This window comes from Perna viridis, chromosome 15, assembly GCF_037379345.1.
Source record: "Perna viridis isolate PV_CMFRI_1.1 ecotype Kerala chromosome 15, ASM3737934v1, whole genome shotgun sequence".
NCBI classification, from domain to species: domain Eukaryota; kingdom Metazoa; phylum Mollusca; class Bivalvia; order Mytilida; family Mytilidae; genus Perna; species Perna viridis.
Genome location: NC_142459.1, coordinates 7,378,649 through 7,397,078, shown reverse-complemented (window position 1 = coordinate 7,397,078; position 18,430 = coordinate 7,378,649). Strand labels below are relative to the sequence as shown.

The following is an 18,430-nucleotide window of genomic DNA, read 5'->3' as shown; positions in this document are numbered from 1 at the left end:
CCTCTATGGCCCTTGTTAATTTGTCAATTATGTATAGTGATCTCGTGTCTGTCTGTCTGATGTTAGGTTATTATACCTCTATGGCCCTTGTTAATTTGTCAATTACGTATAGTGATCTTGTGTCTGTCTGTCTGTCTGTTGTACACTAGGTGACTATACCTCTACGGCCCTTGTTAATTTGTAAATTATGTATAGTAATCATGTGTCTGTCTGTTGCACGTTAGGTTATTATACCTCTTTGGCTCCTGTTAGTTTGTCAAGTATGTATAGTGATCTTGTGTCTGTCTGTCTGTCCGTCTCACATTAGGTTATTGTACCTCTATGGCTGTTGTTAATTTGTTAAGTATGTATAGTGATCTCGTGTCTGTCTGTTTCACGTTAGGCTATTATACCTCTATGGCTCTTGTTAATTTGTCAGGTATGTATAGTGATCTCGTGTCTGTCTGTCTGTTTCACGTTAGATTATTATACCTCTATTCTCTTGTTAATTTGTCAACTATGTATAGTGATCTCGTGTCTGTCTGTCTGTCACACTTAATGTTTGTAGGTTGATTTTATACATTTGATTAATTGGTCAAGTGTGAACTGCGATATCATGGCAGTCTGTCTGTCTGTTACATGTTAGGTTTGGAGGTTGTTTTTATACATTTGATTAATTGGTCAAGTGTGAACTGTGATATCATGGCAGTCTGTCTGTCTGTCTGTCACACTTAAAGTTTGAAGGTAGTTTTTATACATCTTGTTAATTAGTCATGTGCATCTCATGTTTGGAGGTTGTTTTTATACATTAGGTTGTTTGGTCATGTGTATAAAATGATCTCATGTCAGTCTGTCTGTTTGTCTGTCACACTTAAAGTTTGAAGGTAGTTTTTATACATCTTGTTAATTAGTCATGTGCATCTCATGTTCGGAGGTTGTTTTTATACATTAGGTTGTTTGGTCATGTGTATAAAATGATCTCATGTCAGTCTGTCTGTTTGTCTGTCACACTTAAAGTTTGAAGGTAGTTTTTATACATCTTGTTAATTAGTCATGTGCATCTCATGTTAGTCTGTCTGTCTGTGTTACATTGAGTTTGGAGGTAGTATTTCTGTCTCTTGTTAATTAGTTTAGTGTATTAACAGAATTTAGACTTCAAAATTAGTTCCTTATAGACAGTTGTTTGGTACAATTAAACAGATATTATGATATTTATACCCCATGCAACCAAGTTGTGAAGGGTATGATATTTTTGACCTGTCAGTCCATCATCAGTTTTCCAGACTTTTTTTCTAAACACTTGCAGATATTAAGCTGATTTTTGGTATGTGAGACTACCATCATGATAAACAGATTTTGTTTAGGTTTTGTTCTGCTGATTTTTACCGAAATTACTTGCCTTGGACTGTACAAATTCTCAAAAATAAAAGTTTTTGGGACTTTTTTTTCTAAACGCTTAGATAGTGAGCTGATATTTGGTATGTAACTCTACTATGATGAGTATCTAAAAGTTTTTTTTTTCTGCTCCGCTGACTTATACCAAAATAACAGGCCTTAGAATTAGCAATTCCTTTTAAATCAACAGTTTTTAGGACTTTTTTTCTCAATGTTCTCAGATATTGAGCTGATGTTTGGTATGTGAGTTTACAATGTATCATGATGAGTTACAGATCAAGTTTATGTTATGTTGAGATTTGCTATGAACTAAGGCCTCTGAACTTTCTTTTTTTCAAATACTTTTAATTTGAGAGTCATATTTGTGTATGTGTTGGGTATATTAGTACGCTCACTAAGGTTCTTTATATTAAAACGTGTCTGTTATAGACAGGTATTCAGGTTATTCAGGTTCAGTTAAGACAGGTTTAAGTATTCTGTTGTAGATATAAGAATTAAAATTTCATCGTAATTTATTAGTGTTCTGTGTTAAATATTAAGGTCATTAGTTCACTTATAACAGATTAGTGTTTAGTATTAGATATTCAGGTCATTCGTTCACTTGTTACATATTTTAGGCATGGAAGTACAGCGTTCTTATTCTTGTTCTTCTTTTTCAGGACATTTATATATCTAATGGTGTTGAAGAATATGGAATCAAAGTCTGCTTTCATCTCAATTGTTTCATGTTCATTTTGACTGTGTATATATCATCTTCCAGTACTATGTGCATGGGGCTGTTTGAGATTATGGCATTTCATCATCATCAGTAGATTCAGCAACTGGGGACCTACCATAGAATTTCTTTTCTTCAATCTTCCAGAATGGATTTCAACTCTCCCATATTAAAGACAAATGTAACACCAGCTTGACCTCTTGAGTATTCTAAAATATATTTAGACCCTTCTTGTTTTAGACCAGCCTAACCCTCTTTTTTTTAGAAATATCTACAGACGACAATAACAAAACTGACGACAGCATGATACCATTATTCCACTTCAGTCAACAATGACGAAACTGACCACATCATGGTACCATTATTCCACCATAGACAACAATGACGAAATTGACTATAGCATGATACCATTATTCCACCGCAGACAACAATGACAAAACTGACGACAGCAATGATGAACTGACGACAGTGTGATACAATTATTCCACCGCAGACGACAATGACGACACTGATGAGAGTGTGGTACCATTATTCGACCACAGACAACGAGGAAACTGACTATAGCTTAAACCATTATTCCACCGCAGAGAACAATGACGAAACTGACAACATCATGATACCATTATTCCACCACAGATGACAGTGTGATACCATTATTCCACCAGACGACAATGACGAAACTGACGCCAGCATGATACCATTATTCCACCACAGAAGACAATGACAAAACTGATGACATCATGATACCAGTACTCGACGGTTGACGACAGCGTGATACAATTATTTCATTGCAGACAACAATGACGAAACTGAAGACAGCGTGGTACCATTATTTCACTGCAGTCAACAATGATGAAACTGACTATAGAATGATACCATTATTCGACAGAAGACAACAATAACGAACTGACTAGAGCATGAGACTATTATTCCACCGCAGTTAATTATCTGTTTCAAACTTTTCTAGTGTAAAATGTTGTTATACTAGTGAAACTGAAAGAAACTCTCTTTAATAAGGTCTCCAACATGGACCTCTTTAGTAGATACAATCAGGAAGACATGAAACATATCATCAGATGGTAGCGATAAATTGGACACATCTTGACAAAACATCAAGATCACACTTTATCGTCTGAATATAGCTGAAATATTGCTGCTCGGACGTTAAACCCCAACAAACAAACAAACCTTTCATGGACACTAGAGTGAAAGCCAAGCTTCATACCATTGTGTTGGAAATGCGCAAAATTAACCCCTCATGGAAACATCTTCAGAAAATGGCTAGAGACAGGCAAGGACATTAAAACTAGCCCTTAAGTGCAAACAAAAAGAGATTTTCGTAAAATATGTTTTATTTTTGTTTACATCAGCAGTGTGAATACTATTACAAGTCTCTTTACACAAAAAAATTTCAGACTTGCTTGGATTAGAAGTAAAATTCTGGATACATGAAAAATTCAAAAGCAATAACTCTTCTCTTCTAAAGTTAAATAAAACTAATTATGGAGGACTGCGATGGCTTGATAATGTTTCACAGTAATTTTGAATTGAAAGCAAATCTAATTGATACATGATCAAAATTGACATACATGTATTATTAAGTTATTGCATTTGTAACATTAGAACTTTAACTTCTACAGCATTAAATAAAATTACAAAACATTTAAGTGGTAAATGTTGTTAAAATATTGTAATAAAGTCTACAAAAAAGAATAAACAAACAAAAACAAACCAACCAAAAAAAAAAAAAGATAAGTCCCCACTATGAAAAAAATCTTGATAATTCAAACTGTCAGAAACAAAATTCTACTATTGATGAATGGTGGACAGCATTGACATGGAAACAAAATGGATTATTTCCCTTAGAACTACAATGTAATACAATGTACTATAGAATTATTAATATTATTGGACTGGATCTCTATTTAAACTAAATAATTAACTGTAAGTTTTTAAAATAATCAGGAAACTGAATATTTACAAATGAATACTACATGTACATGTATTTTAAAAGTGTTATTAATTTCACTCTTCAACATCATGAAGTGTAAGTTCATACAATAATCAAGACACAATGTATAATACATATACAGATGAAAAGCCTTTGATAGCTTAGTTCTACATAAACGAAAGTTCTCACCTGAGAAAATAATTCCATCTTAAAAAAAAGAATCCAAATAGTCTAGTATTTACAATAAGTGAAAATAATTTCCAGTTTAAGTAAGAAATATTTCAAATTTGAAGAAAAAAATATGAATATTCATGTAACTTGAGAAGGATTTAAACATGTACAGTACATAAATAAATGTATTTAAAAAGTTTTAAACAAAATTTCATTTGACTTGCATGTACAAATTTTGTAGGATATCACAAGTTGTAAAAGTTGAAGATGAAATGTCTTGTAAAACAATTCAAATCATACATGTAGATAAAAATAAAATATAGTACAAGTTTTTACATAACTACTTCTTTTACAGTTTCATTTTTATAGAGTCATTAAAAGGATACATACATGTACATGTACTCATAATATTCATAACTAAAATAAGTAATATTTGTTTACAGTTTCTAAAATGTTCATTGTTTTAAAGAGTCTTTTAAAAGAATATACATGTATATGTATATATGATATCCATGACAAAATAACAAATATTTTTTACATCATTTGAGTATGACTAAATCCAATTTAGAAACATGAAAATGATAACTACAACTACATGTATATACATGTACAAAAACAATGAAGTGAACAGATTTTCACTGATGACACATCTAGATACATGTACATGTATTTGAAAAACTTGATGAAGACCAACACTTATTAATAAAGAAATATAAAATAATTTCAAACAAATCATTCACTTTACTAAATAAACTATAAAGATTCTTAATTAAGTTAATTACAAAATGTATTACATGTATGTACATGTAAATAAAATAGTAAAAAAGTCATTAAAGATAATTAAGTCAGTAAATTAAAACATGTTTGTGAAAATACTTCTTACAAAAAAAAGGGGGAAAAATTTCTGATATTGTTATAAAGATTTCTGATAAATTAAATCATTATAAATTAGACATGTTTCATTTACCTTTAAAACTGAATTTGTTTAATTAATATTGCCCTAGTCCATCAAGAGAAAAAAAAACACCAAATCATTCTACATGCACCAATCAAACTACATGTACGTGTTATAGTCTTGTTAGTCATGAAAATACAAACTGGCATTGTTCATCACACACATCATTCAACATAAGATTTTTTCTATTAAATTGTCAGATTTCATTAGATTTTAACTAATTATAAAATACAGGTATAAGTGTTAACATAATTACAGTGGCAGATCCAGGGGTTCAGGGTGTAACCCCACCCCCTGAATATTTTAATTTTTTTTTTGCTATCTATGGATCTGAATGAGCAAATAATAACGTGGCACCCCTCCCCCTTTTCAACATTTCCCTATATGCCCCTTCATCTGCCCCTGTTTGTGCTAAATATATAAAATCAAATACATATACATATACATTTACAACAACTGACAAAAAAAATATCAACCTTTATACCTAAATCAATTAATTTAAGATATTTTTATTTATTATTAAAGTTGCAAGTACATGTTATCAATGTTGAGGGTAATTCAATGTCCTTAGTAGTATCTTTCAATAATATATATGTACACGTAATTCATATTTCAAGAAAAAAGATAATAAAAGTTCAGAAATAAATCCATCTTTTAAAAGAAAATCCATTTTAGTCCAAGCAAGGAAGACTTACATGTATAAGGAGATCACATGTTGCCAAAAAATGTGTATTAAATTAATTCAAACCATGACTAAAATAATGTTACATGTACATTACATGACTGTACCTTTTTTTATTATTTTTTTTAAAGAAAGTAATTTTTAAAGACCTAAATACTGGGTATGAATAAATCATTAATACATGTACTTAATTTTTACCACATTAATATTTTGATGTTGTACATGTATGGTGTTAGATAGCTGTGAAACGTAGCTCTAATTATTTTTTTTGTATTTTCTTAATGATCGCAAAAGGTGTTAGATATTTACACAATGGTAGTATTAGATTTTTTTTTATTTTATTAATAAATCTTAATTTGCTAATTATTTTCAGTTTTTAAATAAGAAAAATCCATTTATTTATTTAGAAACATGAAAATGCAAGTATATAATATATATACAACAAAAGGCTAAAATTATTTTCAATGATGACACATCTTTTGAAAGTAACCGTCGAGTAATTACAAAAATAAACGCAAAAAACGCAAACAATCTGAGGTGACTTGGAGTATAGATACATTTACATGTATTTGACAATCTTGATGAAAACCAAAACTGACTGATAAAAAAAATGTAAAATAATTTTTAAAAAAAATCATTCATTTAACACTGTACTCAATATGACATTTCTGTACTATTTGAAAGATTTTTTAATAAGTCAATAATGATCATATTTTTGTAATCTTATACCAGAATAAAAATATAAAATTCTGTCAGATATTGTGAAGATTTCTGAAAATGGAGACCCAAAAAATAAAAGGTGTTTCTTTTCTTTTAATCGAGTTAATTATCATATGAACAAATGTTTGTTTATTTATGTCTGACAATTAAGAAAAAAAAGGTAGAAATGTCTGATATTATTAAAATTTATTTAGATAAACAAAGCCTACATGTAAAAAATAAAATATGTTTTCTTACCTTGAAATCGAATTAATCTCAATTATTTGTTTATCTCAGTTTTGATTCTCCATCAAAAGTCAATATACAGTAAATATCCTGACCACCTTTTTCTCATCAACAACAGTGAGGAGATGGGTCACTTTATCATAATGTACACACCACGGGCCATACAACCCATCACCTCCACTGACTACAACTTCATGTTTATCTCCATCCCTTGAAATTAGTAATAAATTATGTTTGTTATTATCACACACAAAAATATTCTGGTGTTCATCCATTGATATTCCAGCAGGCAGTGACATTGTATTGTGATCCTTGAATGTAAAGATAACTCTGAGATCAGAATCCAGGACAGTAACTGTGTTGTTGTTGTTGTAAGGACAGGTATAACATATTCTGTTGCCATCTGTGTCTATATATGATAAATCACTAACAGTCTGGTCATCATGGAGTTTGTCTATTTTTTCTGTATCTATATTAATTTTTCGGATTCCTACCTGACGTACACAGAAGTATAAATGTCCATCACTATGTGTAATTCCAATGACTGGACTCTTTATCTGAAGTGTTTTAATGATTTTACTCCTGTCTACATCTATGATGGAGATTGTTTCATGGAGAGGATTAGAAACAGCAACATGGTTCTCATTGATGACTGTTACATCCCGTACTTCTCCTCCATTAAATCTGACTGATGATTTGTGTTGACCATTACTGTGTAGTATGTTTACTACACCATTGAGATAATCAGCCAACACCAGGAGTCCATTAGGCAGCGTACAACAACCAGACCACCAACCTTGATCTACTGTAAACTGTTGTTTAAGTGTCAGTTGTCTGGGGAATCTTATCTTCACCTCTGCCTGACCTTTGTTTGGTTTATTTATGTCTATGGAGGTTCTATTTTTCTCTTTTGATACTTTAATGTCACACAGAGTTTTTATTCCAAAAATTGTGTCGTCTGCTGTAATGTTTTCATTCATTTCTATGTCTGTATTATCCATGGCTCCTTTTTCAGATAATTTGTGTAAGATTTCTTCTGATTCTTGAACTTTTTTCTCCATTTGTTTTGTTGCGGTGAATGTTTGAAAATTTGATGCGTGGTTCTTAATGAGTTCCTCCTGTTCCAATAATTCACCAAGTTTTCTTTTATTTGATTCCAGGATTTTTGTGATGGCTTTGATTTCATTTACATTTTCATTTACAACTGACTCTAACTCTGATAGTGTTTTGTTTTCTAGTTTCTTTATTTGATCAATAAGACTTTGTGTCCTCCTTTTTAAATTTGCTGATAATTCTTCCTTCTTTGTTTTCAGTATTTTCACATTTTCTTCTCTTTCAATGATTGCGGTCAAAAAAGTTTGATGAGTCGTTTTTAATGATACCCAAACATCTTCAAAAATGGCTGAAGATTTTACATTGCGGATCACATCATCTATAGGTACATGTAGAGTGTCCTCACATTTTTTATGAGATTGCAATAAACATTTATAACAGACAACACAATCGTGAGACCTACAGTAAAATTCATATTTTTGCCTATGTTCTTCACAGTTGAGTTGAATTTTGTGGATAAAAGATGGTAATTTTAGGTAATCCTCATAAGATATGGTGCTGTGGTCCCTGGTTGCTTTTTGTACTCTGTGTTGCTCACTACATGTTGAACAGAGGGAATCCTCACATTGTGGACACCATACTTCAGGAGTGCTGGTTTTTTCTAGTAACAGGCAGATGCTGCAGCTTTCAGATGCCATTTTTCTGTAATATAGATAGAGAAGTATAGGGTATAAATTCAGTTACATATAGCCTACAATTCCTTTTGGGATTTGGCATTGGTTATATTTTGTTTTGTTTTGACAGTGGTCTTCAAAGCCAAAAAAAATATATATATATATCTCCAGTGCCGAATCCCAGAACGGATTAAGCTTGTTACCAAATATTTTTTTTTTTATAGACTTTTGAATGAGTTTAGACCTTTCATACAGTGTGTTAACCCTCACGGAGCGTAGTGTATTGGTGGGGGGTTACATTAACTTATCCAGTTTAACCCCATACTGGTGGTCAAAATATTAAGCCTCTAGACCTTCATATTATAATCCCTTTTGGGATTTGGCACTGGGGATATTTTTTGTTTTGACGGGTGGTGTTCAAAGCAAAAAAATATATATATATCCAGCTTCAAATCCTTAAAGGGATTAATCTTGTTACCAAATGTGTTTTTTTATCGACTTGTTAACCCTCACGTAGCATAGTGTAGGGGGGGGGTTTATAACACCATACTGCTGATCAAATTACTAAGCCGTTGATCTGACGTTGGCTACGTACATGTATATCATGCCCCTGTTCTTCTTTACAAAAACTAATACAATGGGACATTTATCAGTTACATGTACATACTGCTGAGTAGCAAAACGTAACTATTATTTTGTGATTTGGCACTGGGGATGTTTGTTTTGTTTTGATGATGGTGGATTCAGCTTGTTACCATTTTTTTTTATATCGACTTTAGAATGAGTTTATATAATTTTTTCCTCTTCCAACTTCCCCGAATTTGACTTTTTATGAGCAATTCAGCTGGTGTTTCCAGAAAAGCAGAGGATGCTTAACCTACAGGTGCTCCTTGTCATGCTGGTCACCTGGCACACCCGCCATATATATCAACAGAGTTATTGAGGGACAAATGTTTGTATGACTTACAGACATGCAGCACAGCCAGGGATTTAAATTAGCGGTGGTCCTGGACTTATCAGACAGACGCGGAGTTTCTGTTTCAATGATGACGTATGTTTGCGGGTCTCACTAATTGGCGACAAGAAGTGACAAAAAGCGACAAGAAAAAACTAGTCGAATAGCGCAAAGAAATTTATGTTTACATTTAAACAGAGACGTACAATTGTTTATTAATGTGTTTGATTTAAATCCAAAAGGAAAAAAAAAAAGAATACGAAAATATTGTTTTTTAAAACCAGGAAAAGAATTTTTTCAGGTAAAAGTGTGAAGATAAAAGGTTTTTTGAAATATTTTCAAAATGATAATAGCATCCGGAAGAAAAATAGAAAAAAAGAAAGAGATAAATCAACAAAGTTACAAGAAAACTGACTTCAAAATATGTTATCAAGATTCATTGAATATAAAAAGACATAATGAAGATAACAATGACAGGGAATTATTCGTGTAAATTTAAATGCTAACATGTAAACAAGAAAACATTTAAAAAAGAAGGTTGTCTGAAATTTAACACAATGTCGAGTTACCGGTAAAACTAATTACAACGATACGCCTTGTATCAGTGGCCTGACAAAAATAAAAACAAAAACAAAAAAACCCAAAAACTCCAATGTTATGTATATATTTTCCGAATTTTTTTTTAGAATAAGGCATATTGCTCATCTTGGTATTATCTTTTTCAAGTTTTCATATCTTTCTAGATAGTAACCCATTTTATAATATATTTTGAACTAAGTTCTTCTATAACAATGCATGTTGCTACATTTCTTCTTTCATTAATTAAAGAAAAATATCACCTTTTCTTTTAATCATACCAATGATTATTGTTTCCTATTAATTTCCTTTTTGTAATTTCACATAAAACATGTTTCCATATTTTTATCAATTTGAAAACACATCAAATCAAATCTAATATATATAGATGTAGTTTCTTTATGAATTGTAGTATCTAATTTGTATCTAAGGATTTTTTAATATTACAAATTCATTTTCTAATATTACAAATTCCTGATTTAGTAATATTGTAAAATATCACACATTTTGTAATATTGCAAATTGAATTTGTAATATTACAAATTGAATTTGTAATATTGGAAAATGAATTTGTAATATTAGAAAATCAGTCACATTTTTTATATTACAAAATGATTTTCTAATATTAAAAATCGCAACTGAATACGGCAAATCCATTTTCTAATATTAGAAAATCAATTTCTTATATTAAAAAATCGTTTTTTAATATTGGAAATTCAATTGAATTTTTAATATTAAAAAGTATTTTGCGATATTAGAAATCTAATTTGTAATATTAGAAGATGAATTTGTAATATTAAAGAAAAATCTTTTTTTTAATATTAGAAAACACTTCTTTTCTAATGAATTTGTAACATTAGAAAATTAATTTGTAATATTAGAAAATCAGTCACATTATTTAATATTACAAAATGGTTTCCTAATATTAAAAAATCGTCATTGAATACGACAAATCCGTTTTCTAATATTCAAAAATAGTTTTTAATATTAGAAATGTAAAAATAGTTTTTTAATATTAGAAATTCAATAAATTTTTTTGATATTAAAAATGATTTTTTAATATTAAAAAAGTGTTTTGTGATATAAGAAATCTAATATGTAATATTAGAAAATGAATTTGTAATATTAAAAAATCATTTTTTAATATTAGAAAATGCTCATTTTTGTCCACTTTGGCTTGCCATATAAACGCATAATAAACCATTTGATGTTTAGTTTAGCTAGAAATGAAATCCATGCACGATTGTAAATAGTCTTCAATAATAGGATAGGAATAATGAAAGGAATGCTGAGTACTAATTGGGAAAGCTGTCTTATGCAGGCCTTGGGGTTTAATAGGGGCAGTGGTACCAGTCAAAGGGGTTTCATGCTTTTATTTGCCGCTCATCTTTTGACCATTTTTGTTACAAAAGGGTAGCATAACCATTAAAACCATCCTGACATATCATACACTGTATCATATATTTGTATTAAGGTTACCGCTACATGACATCGGAAGCTGGGAGATGGCAAATAAAAATGAAACTTTGCATAGACAATGGCATAGGAATTCCCATAATGTACTTCTCTGAAATTGTGTCATTTTTTTGTCTAGTGTTATTGCTTTTTGCAACATTAATCATTTTCTTTGGCTATTTTGGCCATGATTGGTGGAATTATATGATAGGGGCTCCCGTATGTATATATGAACCCGTATTTGGTGGTGATACCTGTGTTTATTCATAAGGTTGTTCGCAGGGCAGTAATAAGTAATAATTATGTTTGATATTATTTGGGAGAGGGGATTGGGTTGAAGCGAGATACCCCAAAATCTGGGACCCCCATTTCTTTTATATGCTATTCGGACTGCATATTTTTTAGTGGAAGCAAGTCCTGTGATACTATTATACAACTTTATTCTTATGACAATGGACGTGTCTCTGGACTAGATGCCCAGAAACTAAGCGCTTTCACATGACACATAGGTATCTATGAAATAACTCGTAGCACTTACGCTATGAACCTTATCAACTGACAAATGTTGATAGTTGAATGTAACAAATTTAATTCTAAGGATATGATTTATTTCAATGATTTGTGGTTTCAGGAAGGACTGGGGTAAGGGACGCCTCTTGAAATCAGTGATATGTTTGCATCATATTAAATTTCACCAAAGCATATAAAGCTTTCATTTGAAACATAATGAAATCAGTCAAAGTTACTTGATGCTTACATGAGATTGATATCATAAGCTGAATACAGACGTTATCATGACTTGTAAAAGTCGTGTCCTTTACCCTATGTCTATCTTCTTAAGCTTGAATTATTTAACAGAGAGTTTCGACGTGGAGGTCGAAAACTGAATTTCGAACTGAAAATTTAAAAACTGGGAATGGTCAACTAGTAGTTTGTAGTTCAATTACATTGTGGTCCCGTACATTCCTTTTATTCCATATTTTTGCAATACGACGATTATTTGAGGCGTAAAAACGATCAATATAAATTGATTCAGTACATGAGTACTTTGATTCTACACTATGAATCAACTCTACCATTGAAAGGCATTGTCTGAACTCTATGTGGACTGATACTTGAATATTCATGTATTAATACTTGTTATATATATGGATTTAATGTGTGTTCATTGTATGTGGCAGACCTCATTTTGTTTTGATATTTCCAAAACAAAAACACTAGTCTTAGTCTTACAGTTTGACCCTTGACATATTTATCAACAGTTATGAAATAATAAAGTATGGACAATACAGGAAGATGGTACAATGCACTGAAGTAAAAGTTGAATGGATAAGTAAATCTTACTCTTTACTGGTCAGTATTCCTAATCAGCACGAAGTTAACTTCTTTGAACGTCAACGAGGAAAACGCCCTGTTGTTATGGTATGGAATGTTATCTTTTTACTTCCTGGTAGAACTTCATAGATTACACACGATTGGTTGACCTTTAAGTGGTGTTATTTTTATACAGTTAAATATGCGTAAATACAGGGGCGTAGCTGCCTATACGCAAATACGCAGTTGCGTACTTTCGGAAAACGTAACAAAAATAAAAACACACATTTTAAAGATGAAATAAAGGTTATTTATCACATATGCATACCATGAACGTAGTATAGGCTCTGAAAAACTGGCTCCAAAATCGTTAAAATTCAGGAGTTTCCCTCAGGGCTTTGCCTTGCCGGACTCACTGGGGGTCTTGAGCGACCCCCCCCCCCCCCCAAGACCTCTCGCTGTAATTTTGCGTACAACTAAAACAGGCCTAGCTACGTCCCTGAAATATATATCTTAACATTGTGAAATTCTGAATAGCACAGCGTTATCGAGCACATTGTCCATTTCGTATATTAATCTTACTTGGTATTTCATCCACGCCACGGGGTGGTCACTTTTGATAAAATTTGGTACGGGAGTACAGAAGCTGGAAAAACATCCACATTCATATATTTGTCTAACAAGAAAATCCATCCCATTCTTATATTTTTTTTCAGTGCAAAATACATACCCATTCATATATTCTACCACATCAATTTGAATTAAGAGAAGACACTTACTGATTAATTGGTAATAATAGGTAAGTTTGTCAAATTAGCAATAAATTATACATTTAAATTGTAGAAATATGACCCATTGATAAAGTACTACACCTCAGAATTTACAAGCCATTCACATAGGAAAGTAAAACCTGGCCATGCTTCCAGTTTTTAGTGTAGTCCGAGTTGCTCATTTACTTTTGTTACTTTGTATGTATTATTTTAGTTACTCTATGTTCCTTGTTGCGTATGTCCGTTTTCCATGTCTGGTCTTTGTCCCTGGATTACATTCTTTTGATTACCACTATAACCTTGGTTCCCTTGATTACTCTTGCAAGTGGGGTGTATAAAGAGGAATTCAGTCATCACAAGTAACAATTAACCAACCATTTGAGTATACTAAAAGATGTATTGAACATACATAATTTATTACAGTACAAAGATAAATATTGCACATACATAATTACATTTTACATCAGAAGTTTTTTTACAATTGTATTTCAATCAGTGGCAGTACTCCAGGCAAATCTGAAAACATATGCATCAAGTTGCTTGAACTTTATAGCTTTCTGAGTATTTTGCAATGTTCTGACATAAAAATTACATTTTAAAACAAATTTCAGTTTGATAAGGGATGCCACTTGGAGCACCCCCTGGTTCAGCCAAAGCTTCTCAGACTTTTTAATATTACACAACTACAATGAAAAAGCATGTAAAACTTGAATGGGAGGGGTAAATTGCCTTTTGAAAGTGGGAAACAATGTAGAATTTAAGTTCTTTGTAAAAATTGAGGTCAAATACAAAGACCAATAGGGAAAAAGTGTGGGAAAGTTTTCCCGCCATTTTCCCATAGTACATTTCAACTAAATTTGATCTATCAATATCTTAAAAAAGCAAATTTTATGAACACTTTGATGGTTATTTCTGGTGGTCATCAGGTATAATTAATTGGTTAATGCAATAAAATCTCTGTGTTTTTTCCTTCATGTGCCGCACCTTATATATATATTGCCCGATTCTTAGTGGAAAAGGTACTTAAAACATATTATCTCCCTTGCTAGCATTCAACATTAACTATTTCCACTCACTCATATCAACATATGATATATTTTATTCCATAAAACAGTTTAGGGACAGTTCTACTTTTGATGGGTAGGTAAAATTCAGAGTTAACAAGGGAAAAGACCTATTTGAGAAATTTATATTTTTTAAAAATTAATCTGATCAAAGTTAGAACTATCAAACACTACTTTCGGTCACTATACACAGAATGTAACTACATTTCAGATTACCTTTTAAAAATCCTCAGGGTTTTCCCTTTGAATTACGCTTTCAAAATCATGACAGATTAAATCTGATTGGCTGAATAGAAAGGTCATCTGAACAGAAAGTAGAATGGAGTATTGTTTGATCCTACATGCAGTAATTGAATGGAATAATTGATAGGTCTAAATTTAATTAGGTTGTTTAGAAATAAGTTAATCAATAACAGATCACTTTAGCACTAACATTTTAACAATTTTACATCTTTTAAATTAAAACAAACCTCATTCAATTAAAATACAGTTAACAATACACTTGAACCGTATGAAGCACTATAAAAAATCTAACTCAAATGGAATGAAGTAGAATCATTGGAACATTTGTATTTACCATTTTACAACTATCTCATGCAAGCATCAAAGTAATTTGGACTACTTTCATTCTGTTTCAAGAGAAAGCTTGAAAGACTTCGATGAAATTGAATATGATATAAATACATCACTGATTTAAAGAGTTATGTCCCTTATCCTTAAAAGAGAGCATGAAACCTACAACACTGATTAAATAAGACAAAGAATCACTATTGTGAAAAAAAACCTATTGTTCATGGGGTACCAGTTTTCATGGTTTTCGTTAGTAGGCCAAACAAAAAAAATTTGGTTACCAACGAAAAGGAGATTTCCATTGATGTGTATACTAAAAATCTCAAAACCCCGAATTCAAGAATCCATGAACTTGTGTTTTGTCCCTAATCCACAAAAATTGGTATTCACGAATTAATAACATGTAATAAGCTAACACAACATTGCAACCATGAAAATATAAAGATATAGTTAAGACTAGAATTATTCTAAAATTCCAGAGTTACTCAATATGACTGGTATGGATTTCATGACTTTTCACATAATTTACAATCATGAACATCTTGATAATTGCTTCACTGAGGCATTGTAAAAGTAATATCTTTTCTTTTTAGATTGTTGATTTTATACAAGAATTTGAAGCCTAGCAACAAAAACAATACTCTATGAATAATCTGCCTTAATTGATCCACATCTACAAACTTAAATAAGATGTCCTTTGAAGTCAATGCCTATATGTCTGTTCACCATAACAAGTCCTTCTCCAGATCATTGGCAGAGCTTTCAAGCTGTTTCTGTTGTAACATTCTGATCTGTATTTTCACAGCCAGACAGATCATTCTCTCTTCATGTATCTTGTTACATAGGTCAGCATTCTTCTTCTGTAGAAATTAAATGAAACAAATTTACATGAGAGAAGAAAACCAAATCATCAACTAAAGATGATACTGTGAAAGTACTATTGTTGTTGGGGGTACCAATTTTTGTGGTCTTCGTGATTAGGCCAAACAACGAAATTTGGTTCCCAACAAAAAGGGATTCCCATTTATGTGTATACTGAAAACCTCAAAACCAGTAACTTGTGATTCTTTCCCAATTCTTCCACAAATTAAAGTACTTTCACAGTAAATGTAAAAAGGTCATCACCTTGCCTGTTTAAATATTACCCCTGCCCTTGTCCATTGACCTTTGACCTTATGAATCTATAAGACTCAAGATTCTGTATAACCTAGTCTCAAATAAATCAACTAAACAGTGTACAAAAGTCAGATAATAATGTATGTTAATCCTTCCAGAATTTACTGGTGATGATTAAGAACACCTTACAGTCTACAGTGATACAATTTTTACATTGACCTTTGTGAGTTAATGATTTTAAACTTTTAAATTTTTTTCATAAAACCCAACAAATTCTTAAAATGTTTCGCTGATCAATTGAAATCCTGTCAAACCTTAAAACAGATATGATTTCATGAAGCCAACCAAAAAGTGTGGAACTGCCAAAATCAGTAGTTAACATACAGTACCGAAAATACAAAAATCAGAATTTAACATATTGTAACTAGAGGCTCACGTGTGAGCCTGTATCGCTCACCTGGTAATATGTCCTATTAGAAAGACTTCATTTAGAAGCTTCTCAGAAACAAGATTTCAAGGACAAAAACTCTGATGAGACATCATTCAACAATTTCAGTGATTCGAATTATTTGTAAACTTAATTGCTGAACAGTTTTGCAATAAAATAATTCTTTTAATCTATTGTAATTTCTGAAATAATCAAGGAATATAGACCAAAACTCTGTCTCCAGTGTGCAGATATTTACTATTCCACAATTTCTTTTCTTCATTTGGACTTTTATTTTGCTGATACACATGTTTTATGATAGAAAAAAATAACTATAATCCATAACTTATTCTTTTACTCATGATATTTTCAGCTAAATCCACATGCTTTTTCAGGTGTCTGTACTGTACATGAAAAGTGAGGAATACAACCTTGCCCTGGTTATTAATTCAAATATTTCATTGATTTTCATGTCATGATATTGTGTGTATTGATTAACAATTGTTGCCAATTACATGGTATTATACGATTTTAGTGTTACTCAATTTATTACAACTTACCAAAAAACCCCGGCAAAAAAACAGGAAGTCAATGGCTAGCTGACTGTACTAGACAGCAGGGGACGTGTAGCCTAATTTCGCCCCAAAACCCACTCGACCCCTGAATCATTTATTCGTTTTCCGTTTTCCTGGGTTGTTTCACGCCACGAAACTCTTTAGTACAGTTTGGTTCTGTTAATTTGTTCTCATCAAATTGAATAATCCAGTTTCTTTCTTTCTATATTAGTTTTTTAAATATAAGTGAAAAAACAGACATCCAATGGCATTACATATGTATCTCCTTAAATACTTGGTTCAACAGTTCTCAGTCAAATTTCCATCATATGAATTATATGAGCAAAGGACTATAAATACATCATTTCTGCCAAGTTTCATTATAACTGTTTTCTAGAAAACAATAAATTAATGATCCCTATAGGTTTCGAAGTTGAAAATTTATGAAAATTGACATTTCAAAGGCAATAACTCCAAAATATGGTATCCAATTGAAACCATATTTTGCACAATGACAGATCTTGATAAGCTGAATCTCCTTTTGTTTTCAGAATAACGACTTATGAAGATAAAAACTTACTAAAAATTGACATTTCAAGGGCTATAACTCCAGCACCGCTTCATGGATTGTTATGAAAATTTGACCCTAGGTAGATCTCATCATGCTGAACAATTTTACCCCCGTGCCGAAATTTTTATATCTGACTTCATTTTTGAGTAATTCACAAAAAAACTATTGTCTGACCCCTATGTTCTATTTTTAGCCATGGCAGCCATGTTTTATTATCGTCAAACATATATACGACACAATTTTGGAACAAAATATCCTGAGGATGATTGTGGTAAAGTTTGGTTACAATTGGCCTGGTAGTTTCAGAGGAGAAGATTTATGTAAAAAGTTGACGGACGACAACGGACAGATGACGGACGCAAAGTGATGGCAATAGCTCACTTGGCCCTTTGGGCCAGGTGAGCTAAAAAAGGATCTTAATGTTTGCTAATGGGAATTCCAATTCAAAGAGTAAAATCATGTTTGTAATCAGCAATTTCTTATTCATTTTCATTTGTTTAAACATTTTTAATCTGGGATTTTTGAATTATTTTGAATA

At 31.4% G+C, this 18,430-nt stretch overlaps 2 protein-coding genes across 3 annotated transcripts in view; both read right to left on the bottom strand.

Annotated features, from left to right (window-relative positions):
* Positions 1–5,983: 5,983 nt before the first annotated feature.
* LOC148596759 (uncharacterized) lies at positions 5,984–12,973 on the bottom strand. 2 transcript variants are annotated; one of them, XM_088562815.1, is made up of 2 exons: positions 12,851–12,973; positions 5,984–8,548 (listed from the first exon to the last, which is right to left on the bottom strand). In XM_088562815.1, the coding sequence occupies exon 2, from the start codon at positions 8,542–8,544 to the stop codon at positions 6,865–6,867; it is 1,680 nt and encodes a 559-aa protein (XP_088418941.1). In that variant the 5' UTR covers positions 8,545–8,548; positions 12,851–12,973; the 3' UTR covers positions 5,984–6,864. The 2 variants fall into 2 exon arrangements, with proteins under 2 accessions (XP_088418941.1, XP_088418942.1); XM_088562816.1 differs by lacking the exon at positions 12,851–12,973 and adding an exon at positions 9,488–9,663.
* LOC148596754 (uncharacterized) overlaps positions 12,851–18,430 on the bottom strand; it is a 74,459-nt gene continuing 68,879 nt past the window's right edge. Inside the window, exon 15 of the mRNA XM_088564315.1 lies at positions 12,851–16,084. Coding sequence (XP_088420441.1) covers positions 15,947–16,084 — 138 coding nt within the window. The 3' untranslated portion in view covers positions 12,851–15,946. The remainder of the gene's footprint in view (positions 16,085–18,430) is intronic.

Excerpts from the sequence above, each read along its gene's own strand:
- LOC148596759 (XM_088562815.1), bottom strand. The coding sequence starts at position 8,544 with ATGGCATCTGAAAGCTGCAGCATCTGCCTGTTACTAGAAAAAACCAGC.